This window comes from Ictalurus furcatus, chromosome 12 (genome assembly GCF_023375685.1).
Source record: "Ictalurus furcatus strain D&B chromosome 12, Billie_1.0, whole genome shotgun sequence".
NCBI classification, from domain to species: Eukaryota; Metazoa; Chordata; class Actinopteri; order Siluriformes; family Ictaluridae; genus Ictalurus; species Ictalurus furcatus.
Genome location: NC_071266.1, coordinates 3,239,740 through 3,255,670, shown reverse-complemented (window position 1 = coordinate 3,255,670; position 15,931 = coordinate 3,239,740). Strand labels below are relative to the sequence as shown.

At 40.3% G+C, this 15,931-nt stretch overlaps 1 protein-coding gene across 1 annotated transcript in view; it reads right to left on the bottom strand.

Annotated features, from left to right (window-relative positions):
* dzip1 (DAZ interacting zinc finger protein 1) overlaps positions 1–15,367 on the bottom strand; it is a 47,462-nt gene extending 32,095 nt beyond the window's left edge. The window contains exons 1-6 of the mRNA XM_053637647.1: positions 15,332–15,367; positions 13,209–13,804; positions 9,767–9,851; positions 5,060–5,190; positions 4,289–4,447; positions 3,732–3,869 (exon numbers count right to left, since the gene is read on the bottom strand). Coding sequence (XP_053493622.1) covers positions 3,732–3,869; positions 4,289–4,447; positions 5,060–5,190; positions 9,767–9,851; positions 13,209–13,664 — 969 coding nt within the window. The 5' untranslated portion in view covers positions 13,665–13,804; positions 15,332–15,367. The remainder of the gene's footprint in view (positions 1–3,731; positions 3,870–4,288; positions 4,448–5,059; positions 5,191–9,766; positions 9,852–13,208; positions 13,805–15,331) is intronic.
* Positions 15,368–15,931: the final 564 nt, after the last annotated feature.

Here is a 15,931-nt window from a genome sequence, read left to right as displayed (position 1 = left end):
CGGAGGTATACAGACAGTTCCTTGGACTTCATGGCTTGGTTTGTGCTCTGACATGCATTGTTAACTGTGGGACCTTATATAGACAGGTGTGTGCCTTTCCAAATCATGTCCAATCAACTGAATTTACCACAAGTGGACTCCAATCAAGTTGTAGAACCATCTCAAGGATGATCAGTGGAAACAGGATGCACCTGAGCTCAATTTTGAGTGTCATGGCAAAGGCTGTGAATACTTATGTACAAGTGCTTTTTTTGTTTTTTATTTTTAACAAATTTGCAAAGATTTCAAACAAACTTCTTTCACGTTGTCATTATGGGGTATTGTTTGTAGAATTTTGAGGAAAATAATGAATTTAATCCATTTTGGAATAAGGCTGTAACAACAAAATGTGGAAAAATTGAAGCGCTGTGAATACTTTCCGGATGCACTGTGTGTGTGTATATATATATATATATATATACACACACATACATATACATATATACATACACATACACACACACGTATATAGTGGCGGCCGGTGCACAGGAAACAAAGATCACTCCTCCCGTGACTGCCGCGGTGGCGCTGAAGAGACAGCTCCGCTTCAGAGCCACCAATGTTTTGGACAGCCAGAGAGCACGTGGTGGCAGGGCGGGGCCGCCGACACACCTACGGCTCATGAATGGTGCACTGCGCGGAAGAATTCCACCATCCAGCGGGCGAGGGCAGAATATAAAAGGGCAATATTCCACCCGCAAGGGGAAAAGAAGGATCTCCGAGCATGTGCGCAAGTATCTGGTATGTGTTAGGCGATTTTTTTGCGACACGTGCCTGTCCACTAATCGCTGTCGTGTGTTTTTCTGGTTTTCAGACGAATCCGACGTGAGTGAAGGCTCCGCCCCCTGGCTGTAACCGCAGACGGCTGAGACCCTCACCGCCCGATCACACTTCAACACACACGCGCACACCCGCATTTCCTCACCGTCCGTCTTAAATAAAGATCCCTCCACGAACAACACTAAAACGGCCTCCTGTGTGTCTGTGCTCCGCCCACCTCGGGCTAAATTCCCTACACTGGTGGAGGATGCAGGCATGGAAGCCTGGCTGCGCATCCTCGGCCGCTGAAACCGGGGGATGCCGAAGGAGGGTCAGGACTCCGAGCCTGCCAGAGGGGGCCCCCACACTCCAGACCCACCGAAACCAGCCCAGCGAAGGAAGGAGACCCCTGCCCGGCCGGCCTACATGGCCCGGGGCAAGAAGAACGCCCCGGCCGAAGGTAAGTCACACACACCCCCTAACCCACTCTCCTCTGTATTTCAACAGGTGAGCCGGCAGGGGAACTTCGGCCGGGAGCAGAAAGAGGACGACCGCCTGAAGCATTGCTGGGCCCAGATGCGGCAGATTGACAGGGTCGACCAAAACCCAGAACTCAGGCTACCCACCTCCTACTTTTTAGTCAGGGGAGGCCTGCTATACCACCGAACAAAGTGCCGAGGGGAAAACATGGACCTGCTGGTAGTCCCCAAGATCCGAACCCAAACCCTATTGTACCTGGCCCATACCCATCCGCTCGGGGGCCACCTGGGGAAAAACTGAAGAACCGTTTCACCTGGCCGGGGATGGACACAGAGGTCCGGGCCTTTTGTCAACGGTGCCCTCAGTGTCAGCGTACCACCCCCAGGAAGCCCCCACCGGCGCCCCTGATCCCACTTCCCATTATCAGCGTCCCCTTCGAAAGGATCAGCATGGACCTCGTAGGGCCGCTCCCCAAGTCCGCCCGGGGTCACGAGCACATACTCATCATCATGGACAATGCGACCCAGTACCCCGAGGCGGTGCCACTACGCAAAGCCACCTCCCGCAACATCGCCAGAGAACTGGTACACCTGTTCAGTTGTGTGGGGATCCCAAAGGACATTCTGACCGACCAAGGTACGGCTAAATTCCCTAGAATATATATAATATATATGAATGTGTATATTTTATATAATATATATATATATATATATATATATATATATATATACACATATACATACACATACACACACACACACAGAAATATAGAAAATTCTAAAGGATTCACAAACCTTCAAGCACTACTGTATGTATTTCCTTTCCTGTTTGTCATGTAATCATTTATAATTCAGTTTAATTTGATCTTTATTTGACCAATAAGCATGAAGCCTTTTTTCTACCTCTAATAAATCACAACACACTAGCCCTTTCCAGTGAACTATAAGTGCATGCAACACCTTGGTGGTGTTCTCCCTGGGCCCTGATGAGTTGTAATTTAATATCTGCATTTGATAGAGTCCATGATCCCATGTATCCTAACAAAATGTCCAGGTCCTCTGTCAGAAAAAAACAGCCTCAAAACGTTAAAGAGCGACCACGATGTTTAACCGTGGGCATGAGGTACTTTTCCACATGGCTACCTCTCTGTGTGCAACAAAACCACCTCTGGTGTTTATTGCCAAAAAGCTCGATGTTGGTTTCACCATAGAACCCGATCCCATTTGAAGTTCCAGTAGTGTCTGGGAAACTGAAGACGCTCGAGTTTGTTTTTGGATGAGAGTAGAGGCTTTTTTTTCTTGAAACCCTTCCAAACAGCTTGTGGTGATGTAGGTGACTTCAGATTGTAGTTTTGGAGACTTTCTGACCCCAAGACACAACTAACATCTGCAGTTCTCCAGCTGTGATCTTCGGAAATTTTTTGGCCACTTGAACTGTCCTCTTCACAGTGTGTGGAGACAATATAGACACACGTCCTCTTCCAGGTTGATTCATAACACTTCCAGTTGACTGGAACTGGAAGAGACATCTTTACACACAGAATGAAATCGATGCGTTTTCCCGCCCTCTTTTGATTGACAGGATACAATTAGCCCTGATCATCGGATATTTTTAAACTATCGGCCGATAGACGATAGCAGGAAAAACAGCCGATACATCGGTACATCTCTAGTAATAACATATCTAGTAATAACCAGCTCTATTATAAACTTTATTAGACCAATGAAACGCCACTCTAACGCTCAGTGGGAAGTAGCACTTTCACAAAATGTCAAATTATGACAGATGTACGGGCATCTGCAAGAAAGCGACAGGTTGAAATACTCATGAGAGGTTCTAGTCTGCACACTTCAGTATGAATATTGTATTATGTGGTGGTTCTACCTAGAAACAATTAGCATGCCACTCTTGATGAGCAACAAATTAGACTGTGAGTATAAAACAAAGCTTGTGTGACGCTAAAGGACCTACAAGTATGCTAATGCAGCCAGGCTACCCTAGGATAAGACTATGTGCTTACCACATCGGGTACTTGAAAACTGGTAACTTTGTTAGCTAACAAAATGTGCTAACAAAGCTAGTTGTAAGCATGTTATCTGTACCTGTAATATCATAGGAAACTTAGGTTAGCCAACTCTGGTACCAAGGCCAACAAAGTGAGCTAAGCTAAACAAGGAATTAAAAAAATTACTGGGACATAGTGAAGTTTTAGTGTTAATGCTCTGCAGATGTTACACGACTGGATTTGTGAATGACAGCTGAAATTAAAGGTTAAGTCTAGTTAAATAGCAGATGGAACTAGCTAGCTAGTTAACTAATGCGGATGAACTCCACCACCATGGCACATTCTGGGAGATGGCGTTTCATGTACATGGGCTTGGATGAAAAGTAGAATCAAGTAGTAAACAAATGATTAATTTCCAATTCTACTCAGTGACCTTTATGAAGCTGACCTGACTGTGGAGCTTCTGTCGGAGTTGAGCAACCTCCTGCTTTTGTTCGTCTTCACTGTTCTGCACAGCACTTGCCTGACCCTGCACAGGCTGCATGTTCTCCTTCATCTTTCTACATTGCTGCAACTTCAATACTTGCTAGTGGACAAAAGGAAATTAAATATTAACATTATTTCTGATAATTTGAGAGTATTCATTTTTGGTGGCCTAAAAAGGAAATCCTTTCTATATGACTTGGACATGTTCTAATAACATTTTATACAATTATTTATATTACTGTTGTCATTCAGTAGACAAAGATTCAATCAATCATGAAAAATAAAAAAATATATCATTTAAAACATTATTTCAATTTTCCAATCAACTAGAGAATCCAATATTCAAAATGGAAATACTGGATTCTCTAGTTGACGTTCATATAAAACATCAAATAATGTGTTTAATACAGGGTGAATAGAATTTTTGTTTGGGTTTTTTTGCATTTTCCATACTGTCCCAACTTTTTCAGAATCAGGGTTATAAATTAACTGTCATTTTACATAAATATAAGAACTCACTTTCTCTAGGTTTCTGTTTTTCTGGTGCATGGAGTCCATTTCTCTTTGGCAGGCCTGCTTAACCTCATCTATTTTGCTGTTCATGCGCACATGCTCATTTTCCTTCCAGACTTCCAGCTGTTTCATAAAGTCCGCCTGTTTCCGAGTTAGATCGTTCTCCTGAATTGCAAGGAACCAATATTGTTTAGATGACAATTTAAGCAATAGATGGTTCTCCAATGTCATTCATGCATCTCTTCATACAAGTTATTATAACAATACATCAAGCAAAGATGCACTCCTAGACCTACAAGCATGGCACAACCAAAAATATTTGCATTGTCATCCACTTGCTAGCTCATAGTAGGCAGACTGCTGTAGCTAGATAGCATTATTTATTCTATAGATTATTACAGTTGAGGCCGAAATTTAACATACACCTTGGCTAAAGACATTCAGACAAACCTTTTCACAATTCCGCATATATTTTGTTACCATACATTTCCTGAGTCCCATGATGGCATTTATCACAATCATTATAAGATGAAAGAGAGAATGACTACAAAGGGGAAAAAAAACCCCCAAAAAATTATATAGTTGATCGTTTGAAAAAGTCAACGATAAGTTAACCACCTGATCATACACAGACACACCATAACAACCCTATGTCCTGACAACCTACCATGTACACGTATCAAAAATGTGTAGTCAATCAGTAAGACTGGTCTTTGGCAAGATATGATGACATTAGGGAGTAAACCAGAGAATATACAAATCAGGCTATGGTCTGACCTGTTTGGTATTGTAATCTTTTTGCAGTGTCTCCATTTCAGATTTAGCCAAGGTTAGCTGATCCTGCAGCCTGATGATCTCTTCTTGTAACTTCATTGTCTGAAGATCCTTCTGATTATCAGTGATCAGTTCTAAGACAGAGAAATAGCAAAAACATTTTGAATGCAGTCAATACCTATTAGGGATGGGTGATGTGACAAATTGTTGAACTTATATAACCACTATAAACTAAACATTACAAGTATCATTGTTACTTTTCTACCAATGACCAAATTCAGTGTTAATCATAATGAATACCAGATGATAGGTTGTTAAAATATATTTTTGTACCCAACATTTCATATTCTATTACTTTCTTGTTTAATGTAATTTTTGTGATGTTAAACAATAGTACTGCTACGTTTATCTCTGCCATTCTAAATATTGTAAAAGTGTACTTGCGTATCAAAGTAGAGCAGCACAACGGAACTGTAATCGCAAATTGTGTTTTATGTGACCACTTTTATTTTGACCAATAAAGAAGCATTCTGTGAGTTTTGATAAATCAATCATGGCATTGGGCCAAAAAAGCAATTACTTTTGGTCAAAATTTTTTTGTTTGTTTGTTTGTAATTGAACATCATGCCAGCTACTATGGCTATTTTCATGGTGGGAAACAGGTTAAAATATAGTAAATTATAAAGAATTTACAAAAGTTTTTTTTTATTATTTATCTTCAATAAAAAAAAAAATTAAATCTAAAACTAAATCTGGCTTCATTTCATTAAAAATCTTTTAATTTGAATCAGCCGAATACATTTATTTATTTATTTTTTCAATTAAGTTCTAGAGGAGTTGAAACCATCACAGTAAATTAAAATATGCTTCAGAGATACTGGACTTTGGCATAAGGGGCATAAAGGAGGATCTTCACCCGTTAACAGAAACTTCACCCGTTAACAGAAACAAAAGAGTCTGGAGTGGCTTATTCGGCAACAGGTGTAGATGATCCGGCCCCAGCGATTATCCAAGTAGAAATGACATTTTCTGCCTACAACAGGGTTGATTTCATAAGTTTATCTGTATTGCATTGATGCCAATCAGTTTGCCATTTTTTGAAGACATAAGTATTTATAATGGATTTGAGGTCTGAAGATGGAATTAGGCATTTTTTGAGTTCTGAAGATGAGGCTTCCATAGCAGGAGCATCTGCTTGCTTAGGCCCTGAAATTCCACAATGCCCTAGTATCCAACAAAAAAATAATTTTAAAATTCTGTGTCTCCTAAGACCGAAGTCCATTTAGGATTTCTACAAAAGCTTGGTGTTCATTTTTATGGGATCCCAGAGTTTGAAAACATGACTGAGTCTGCTATTATTAGGAAATTCAGTTCTTGAGAAGTTTTAATATGATCCAGTACCAAAATAAAATCATTGGCTTCTGCAGTAAAAACGGAATTATGGCTGGGAATCTGTATTCCACTTTTCTGATGGATGACCATAAAAGCAGCTGAGACATGATCTCCAAATTTTGATCCATCTGTACAGATCAAAGTGTATGAAACTGCAGGGAAACTCTGATCTACAGTGCATCCGGAAAGTATTCACAGCGCTTCACTTTTTCCACATTTTGTTATGTTACAGCCTTATTCCAAAATAGATTAAATTCATTATTTTCCTCAAAATTCTACAAACAATACCCCATAATGACAACGTTAAGTTGTCAACATAAGTATTCACAGCCTTTGCCATGACACTTAAAATTGAGCTCAGGTGCATCCTGTTTCCACTGATCATCCTTGAGATGTTTCTACAACTTGACTGGAGTCCACCTGTGGTAAATTCAGGTGATTGGACATGATTTGGAAAGGCACACACCTGTCTATATAAGGTCCCACAGTTAACAATGCATGTCAGAGCACAAACCAAGCCATGAACTCCAAGGAACTGTCTGTAGACGTCCGAGACCGGATTGTATTGAGGCACAGATCTGGGGAAGGGTACAGAAACGTTTCTGCAGCATTGAAGGTCCCAATGAGCACAGTGGCCTCCATCATCCGTAAATGGAAGAAGTTTGGAACCACCAGGACTCTTCCTAGAGCTGGCCGCCCGGCCAAACTGAGCGATCGGGGGAGAAGGGCCTTATTCAGGGAGGTGAACAAAAACCCGATGGTCACTCTGACAGAGCTCCAGAGTGTCTCTGTGGAGAGAGGAGAACCTTCCAGAAGAACAACCATCTCTGCAAAACTTCATACATCAGGCCTGAATGGTAGAATGGCCAGACAGAAGCCACTCCTCAGTAAAAGGCATGTGACCGCCCGCCTGGAGTTTGCCAAAAGGCACCTGAAGGACTCTCAGACCAAAGTTTGAACAAAGATTGAACTCTTTGGCCTGAATGGTAAGCCTCATGTCTGGAGGAAACCAGGCACCAGTCATCACCTGGCCAATACCATCCCTACAGTGAAGCATGGTGGTGGCAGCATCATGCTGTGGGGATGTTTTTCAGTGGCAGGAACTGGGAGACTAGTCAGGATCGAGGAAAAGATGAATGCAGCAATGTACAGAGACATCCTTGATGAAAACCTGCTCCAGAGCGCTCTGGACCTCAGACTGGGACGAAGGTTCATCTTCCAACAGGACAACGACCCTAAGCACACAGCCAAGATAACAAAGGACAGGACAGCTCTGTGAATGTCCTTGAGTGGCCCAGCCAGAGCCCAGACTTGAACCCGATTGAACATCTCTGGAGAGATCTGAAAATGGCTGTGCACCAACGCTCCCCATCCAACCTGATGGAGCTTGAGAGATCCTGCAAAGAAGAATGAGAGAAACTGCCCAAAAATAGGTGTGCCAAGCTTGTAGCATCATACTCAAAAAGACTTGAGGATGTAATTGGTGCCAAAGGTGCTTCAACAAAGGCTGTGAATACTTATGTACATGTGCTTTTTTTGTTTTTTATTTTTAATAAATTTGCAAAGATTTCAAACAAACTTCTTTCACGTTGTCATTATGGGGTATTGTTTGTAGAATTTTGATGAAAATAATTAATTTAATCCATTTTGGAATAAGGCTGTAACATAACAAAATGTGGGAAAAGTGAAGCGATGTGAATACTTTCCGGATGCACTGTAAATGCCCATTACACAACAGAATGCTGTAACCCTAGAATGGGAGGCTCAATGGTTATTCTTTTTCTAGGGAGATGACCCTAGCACTATGAAAGGAAGGAGTGTGCCACTGTTCCTTTCACAAGCTGCCACAAAAAAAGTAGGTCTTGTGGCGTACTCTGAATTTTGGTCAAAATAAAGTAGGGCAATTATAAAGCATTACAGGTTGCACTACAGGTTTAACCAGCTTGTTTCATTATATTGCACATCACAGTCACTGTATAGCAATATAGGACATTCACTAAGAAAACAGTATTTTTAAAATAAATAAATAAATACAAAATAAATACAAATAAAAGGTACTGTGCATGTACATTCCTAAAACATTTCAGGTTGTGCCATTTTTAAATGTAAAGCTGTCAAAACATCCATCTCCCGACAAGCAAACAACAAAGATATATACAGAAATGAACAATAATATATCGTTTAAATAATTTTGGAAAAAAAAGAAGTTTTTTTTCTGCAGACTTAAAACTTATGCCTGAAGTGACTTACACTGATGTGTATAATTACTTTGTTGATGGAGTGTGTTTACACCGGAGAAGCATTGAAAGTGTATCACAGCATTCATTTTTCCACAGCTCTCTCAAAATCATTGTCCTTGGGATCACTGTCCTGTTGCAGGACCCATTTTTGGCCCAGCTTAAACTGCTGGACAGATGGCCTCACAGGATTGTCTCAAGAATATTCTGGTATAAAGTTGAGTACATCATTGTCTCAATGACTGCAAGTTTCCCCAGGTCATGTGGCCCAAATCATCACCCATCCTCCACCATGCCTGGTAGTTGGTATGAGATGTTTGTGATGATACATTGTGCTTGGGTTTTGCCAAACATGGTGCTGTGTATGATGACCAAACATCTCTACTTTGGTCTCATCAGTCCAAAGAATATTGTTTCAGAACTTTTGTAGTTTGTTCAGATGCAATTTTGCAAACCTAAGTCATGCTGCCATATTCTTCTTGGAGAGAAGGGGCTTTTTCCTAGTTACCCTTCCATGAAAGCCATACTTGTTCAGTATTTTTCTGATTGTGCTGTCATGAACAAACATTTATTGTGCTTAGGTAGGCCTGTCATAATAACTACTTTTGTTTGGGTGAGCCTGTGCCCATGATAGCCTCAGATTCCTGTTCTTGGCTGACAGGAGTGGAACCCAATGTGGTCTTCTGCTGTTATTGTGCATCCACCTCAAGGTATCAATGTTTTGTGCATGCTGAGATGCTTTTTTTTTTTTTTTTGCTCACCAAAGTTGTAAATAGTGATCATATGAGTTACTATATCCTTCCTGGCAGGTCAAACTAATCTGTCACTCACTCAATGTTTTTTGTTTTCACACCATTCTGTGAAAAATCGCAGGAGATCAGCAGTTTCTGAAATTCTCATACCAGCTGATCTGGCACCAACAACCATGCCATGGTTCAAGTCACAAAGATTATTATTTTTATTTTTTTACAAATGAACATGTGTACATTTGTTCCTGTTAAAGTGAACAATAGGTGTATTTTCCCATACTTGCCACCCTTAGAACATGCTGTAAAGTTTGAAATATGCCACTGAAACTCACTAATGTCATGCTCCACAGGATGCCTACGTTGCACGTGACTTTGCAGGAATGCGGTGCTCATGAAGGCCTTATCACAATGTTGGCACTGGAAGTCAAGAATATTGAAACACTGTCAAAAGCATCACAGGTAATAAATCACAGGTAATGTTTTATATTGTCCGAGCTAAACAAGCAAAGTAGAGATGATACCCAGAATTAGCATCAGGTCGATGCTGATGCTGATATTGAAGGAAAAAATAAGGGCTGGAAATTCAATCAATTTCTATAACAAATCTAGCATGAAATATTGCAATTACCTGTAGCATAATGGAACACAACAGCAAGTAGCTAGTAATTCAGCACTATTTTACAATAATAAGTTATTTTATTTTTAATTCTGTACTTTTGCAAACACGTGCACTGTGATATTTGAGGTTTTTCTCTTTTGTTTGTAAGAGTTTATTTGACTTTTTAAAAAAAAGCTGTGGTTTTGTGTTTTATGTTGTTGGCTACATATTGTTTATGGTAGGAGAGTATGGTAATTTTCAGCCATCTTAAGAGAAATTATCACTCATTTTAAAGCTTACTACTTAAATCAGGTCACTATCTGTGTCAGCTGATAGTTAAGGTTTTAGTACTTGTATAGGTTTGGAAAAATAGTAGTGCAAAGCAGCAAAAACAATGTCTCTGAGCAGGTGACTGGGTCAAAGCACAGGTTCATAAAGCCATCACTCATGACAAACATTCAGTAATTAAATACTGCATAAGCAGGTGAATGCATTGTCCACCCCTATTTCCTCGTTCACTGGATGCTAGTTAAAAGTGTCAGCATTTGAAAGATCAGATTTAGGGCATTTTCAGACCTGTAGGTCTGTGCTGTGCTCTGAAACGGGACTTAAACTGTTACAATGTTGCATTTTCTCCTGGGCTCAGTTCACTTTCACAAGGCAACATTTCAAAGCATCCCAAAATGTGTTTATGCAAGTCACATGTGAGTAAACCGTCCTCTCATTGGTGCTCCTGTTTACATTCCGCGTTCATCCATCAAGATGCATAGACAGCAGCTCTGCAAACATGTTCTGCCTTTCTTTTTAGCCGTGTTATCAGGGTTGGGTATTGTGACCAATTTGGTGATTCGATTCGATTCTTATTTATATGGTTTTGATTCGATTTCGATTCAATATCGAATAGTTATCAATATTTCATTTAAAATGTTAGTTTTGCAGACATAGAATCCATGTTTTAATATAAATGCTGGTAACTGAAAACCCTCCTACTTAGCTATATTACTGAAATACACATTTACATTAACAGTAGAGCCCACACAATTATGTTTAATTACTTTTTACTTTTACTTTGAGTAACAAACGTTGTAACAAGAAATCATAAATATGTGCACACAAGGTAAGCACAAACTGCACACGGAACATTACTGTAAAAATAAATAAAAACGTTGTAAATGTGCAACAGTGAAATTCATTAACAACTTGAAACATGTTTAAGAACTGAAACGATGGCGACATGTTCAGGACGAGAGGTGAACTACAGATAATATTCACATCCTCTCAAGTAAAGCACACGCATTAAGAATCGATTCGTGGATTTCCCAAATAGATATCGTTTCGTTAAATTGAAGATTGATTAAAATCGGAGAATCTATATTTTTTACCCAGCCCTAGTAGTTATTATATTTGATCTAATTTATATGTTCCAGGGAATGATTAAAACCCACCTCCTTGAGATGCTTGTTAAACACCTTGTAAAACTCATTGTTTTTATGCATTTTTGAAAGATGTTCAGAAATATGTTGGTCAGACCAAATTTCAATGAGGCATTTTACCTCATCTTTAGTCTAAGTTAAACTGCAATTCATGTTGCGAGTCATTCGCAAAACAAACGCACTTTTTACATAACACAATTCCAATCATGCATTGCTATACAGGTTGGTTCATTGGTCCATTGGGACGGATTGCTTTCTTGCCACAAGCGAACCGCTCCAGATCTGGTTTGCAAGCGGGCTGAGACCACGTTCACGTCACAAAACACTGTCATTCTTAAAAGTAGGTCACACACACAACAAGGTTAAGAACCTCTGGTCTAATGGCAATTTTCCACTGCACGGTACGGCTCGACTCAGCTCGCTTTTTGGGGGCTTTCCACTGTGGATTATACATGGAACGTTTTTAATACCACCTCGGTCAAGGTTCCAAGCGGTCTGAGCCGATACTAAATGTGAGCCATGCACTGAGGGAGTAAGGATTCTCCTTAACAAGTGGTTCTGTATTGTGCCTGAATAATTGGGTCATTTAATACATATTTTGTGCATGATAGAATTGTATTCATTGAAAATGATGTATAATTTATATAACTACAGATAAACTTTCAACAAAAGGTTTCTGTCTTAGATTTTTAAATCTTGCTTGTTTACAAACAGGTATTGATCAGTCACTCCTGTCACAGCTGAATCTAACTTAGTCATATTGATCACTACGTAGGTTGTAGAACGCCGTTATTTTATATCCTTAACAGGGTCCGTGTTCAGTGAACAGGAAAGGCATTTGGAATACGGCCTGATCGTGTACTTGTACAGGGCTTCGATAATACAACGTTATTCCTGCGTGAAGGTGAGTGGAAGATGGCACCAACGTTGAGGCGACACAAAACTGCAGTGGAAAAGCAAGCTCAGAAATGTAAAGCGATCCGATTCAAACCATACCGTGCAGTGGAAAAGTGGCTTAATGAACTGAACCAAGGGAGAAAACACACCAGGTTCTGAAACAAGAGCGCCAAACGAGCCAGGTGTGAAAAAGCCCTAAGAAAGAGTCTTGTGTTCAACTGTCTCTTGAGCTACATAGAGCGGTGGCATTTAAACACAGCTGTTATCCAAGCCTTCCCAGCACCTAGCAACCACTCCCACTCAGTACTTATGGTTCATTGTTAAGTAAAAATGTAGACAAGCAGAAAGAGCAAATGTGGCCACACTGCAAATTGCAGTGGCAAACCCCTGATCTGAAGGAGTGCCTTTTGTATTGGTTATTGCTCTTGAGGCTTGTGGATTGATGTCACTGTCACCACCTGACAATATCTGCTTGCATGGACACTGTCACAAGTTTGCCATAATTCTGATCAATTATTATTATTATTAGTAGTAGTAGTAGTAGTAGTAGTAGTAGTAATAGTACCTGCCCATGATATTTCCTAACAAACTTTCTATTTACATTCCCCAAAACATAAAAAATATTTGTAATTTAAACCAGAGTTTAGTAGCATGCAGTAATGAAAGTAAAGGTACCACAGGATCCCAGTCCCAATGCACACCACACTTCAACCCACAAAAATGGACTGACCCTTCACTTTCCTCACACTCAACAGAACAACAACAAACTATAAATGGGGGACAACAATGATCATTTCTTGAACATGATTAATGAAGTCTCACATCCCAGTACCAGTTTGCACCAACCTTATGGTAATTTGCCAGGCCTGCACTTATCATGGCTTGCTGAGAGGCAATAATCTTCTTCCGATGCTTTAGCTCTTCTTTTAAGGACTTGGAATCCTGGCTCTGCTTCTGCAGCTGCGCCTGGAGATGCTGCTTCTCTTTGGCATTAGCCTGAAGCTGCTCCTCAGCAGTCTGCAGGCTGAGAGCAAGGTAGTCCTGTGAGTGCAGCAAGTATTCAATTGTGAGTTGGGCTAGGCGGAATAGCTTGAGCAGCGCCGGGTCCACTAGGCTCTGACAGTTCAGGCACCGCTCTCCTTCTAAGCTGCAGAATGTCACCTCCGCAATGTGCTCCTGGAGCAGCTGAAAGTCCAGCTCACAGGCCACCCGGTCCACATCAATTGCATTAATCTGACGCCAATCCACACTCTCACGGCGGGTACGAAACTTGAATGGTGCAGTAATGAAGGATCCTGACATGGCCAAGCCGGCAGGTCTGCTCTGGTGCCCTGAGGATGGCTTGCACTCAGGGGAGTTTGTCAAAGATGGGATTGCCTGCTGTGGCACAAGCTTTGTTGGGTTCTGATAAAAAATGGGTGGTAGACACTGCTGTAAAATGGCTGCAGAGTAAAAAGAAAAGCTTTGTGAAACATATATTATATACATATATAAATATATGTGTAATCAAACATAATGAAATGCACTAAGATGCTCAGGTACAGTGGGGAAAAAATACTCAAGCTGCAAAAGATATCCAGTCAGAACAAGAGCCATCACTATAGTAACAGCTGCACTAATAAGGAAGTAGGAAGCGTTTACTAATCCAGTGGTTTTCAAAGTGGAGGCCGCCAGGGGGCGCCTGGGGGGCCTCAACAATTTGGTGAGAAAAATAAATTCTCACTCTCAGACAACCACACACACTCACAATCAATTCCTAATGTAATGTAATGTAAAGATGTAAGATGTAATTATTAATAAAAAAAAAGGGGGATATATTCAGAAGTCTGTATTTTTAATGTGTTTTAAAGACATCTTGCTAAAGGGGGGCCTCAGTCAAATGTTAATGCCATTTGGGGGGCTTTGCCCTGGAAAAGTTTGGGAACCCCTGTACTAATCAGTATAAAGGTTGCTTTCAAAAATCAGTTAACATTATTTTGGGTCGTCGGCCACTCTCCTTACCATGCTGTATTCTGACGACGCTTCAGAAAAACAGAACCTGCACAACAACAGCGGTTCCTGTTCGTGTTGAGTGACTGAACCGAACCGAACCAGCACGTCCTGTCCGTGTCCGTGGGGGAGGGGAATTTATTAAAATAAGCTATTTAATCATATGTAAAATAGATATGTATTTCACTACAGAATGGGCTCATACACAAAAGTTTGTCGTATGTCACTTTAGAGACGGTCCCTTAATTTCCGCATATCTGTGAATATCGAATGTCCAACCAACTTTATTCCAGCGTTCTACAGTGTAAACATTGACGCACTAAACCCATTGTGATAAACCAAAGTACATACAAAGCTCTAAAATATGCCTTTGGATTAAGAGGCGAGTGTACTCTAACCCAATGTACATCATACACTTCCCCGACACGATTCTTCGCCTTAGATATTCAATTAAACTGTTACATTGTAAAGCACTATAGTTAGTTTAGCTATCAACAGTTCAAATGAAACTATACACTGATTAACCTATAATAAACGAATTTAACCTTATTTATTTCGTGCTGTTAATTGCATACCTTGAATTTTGAGATTTAAAAACTAGCCTTTACCATTGCGTACATTTTCTTGTTTTAACCTAACATTCGTTAAAGAGCTAGCCAAAAGACTGCTTAACAATTTTCAGAGGGTATGGCGTCTTAAAAACAAACTGAAAGTCATACTATGACCTTTCATAGATGTATTCATACAATACCGGCTACTGTTACATATATTTATATACAAACAACCTGGCAAAGGTTTTAAACAAAGCTAACTAATGGTGAATGAATTAGCTTAGCCTTGAACAAAAAAACGTCTTAACTATTTTTCAAAGAACAACCACAGACTTAAAGCTCGTTTGGATTATTAAAAAAAAGAATAACAGGATAATATGGCGGTGATGCCGTTAAAAAGTCTAGCAACGAAAAAAACAAAAAGCGTACCTCTGTTAAGTGAGGAAGTCGGTTTACCCGAGATGATGTGACGCGGACATGACGTCAGAGAGGAGGAGGAGGAGGAGGAAGAGAGCCGCCACAGCAGGACGGGGCGGGGGTGTTATTCCCATTGTTCCCCAAATTACACTGTAGGGATAAACGTTTAAAAAGCTGTTCCATTATTTTTGGTATAATAATCATCAATATTATTTCCACCACCGCAAGGAAACGCACTAAACAATGTTGGCCTATGACTTTATGTTGTCAATAAAGTTTAAAACATAGGCTATATGCATTCACTGTCCACTTTATTAGGAACACATGTACACCTGCACATTCATGCGCTTATATAAATCAGCCAATCATGTGGCAACAATTCAGTGCAAAAAAAATATCATGCAGACAGATCAAGAGCTTCAGTGAATGTTTACATCAAACATCAGAATTAAGAAACCGTGTGATCTCTGTGACCTTGGTCGTGACATGGATGTTGGTACAAGTGGGCTGCTTTGAATATTTCATGAACTGCTGATCTCCTGGGAATTTCATGCCGACAGTCTCTAGAGTTTAGACAGAATGGTGCAAAACAAAAAAACACTGAGTGAGCAG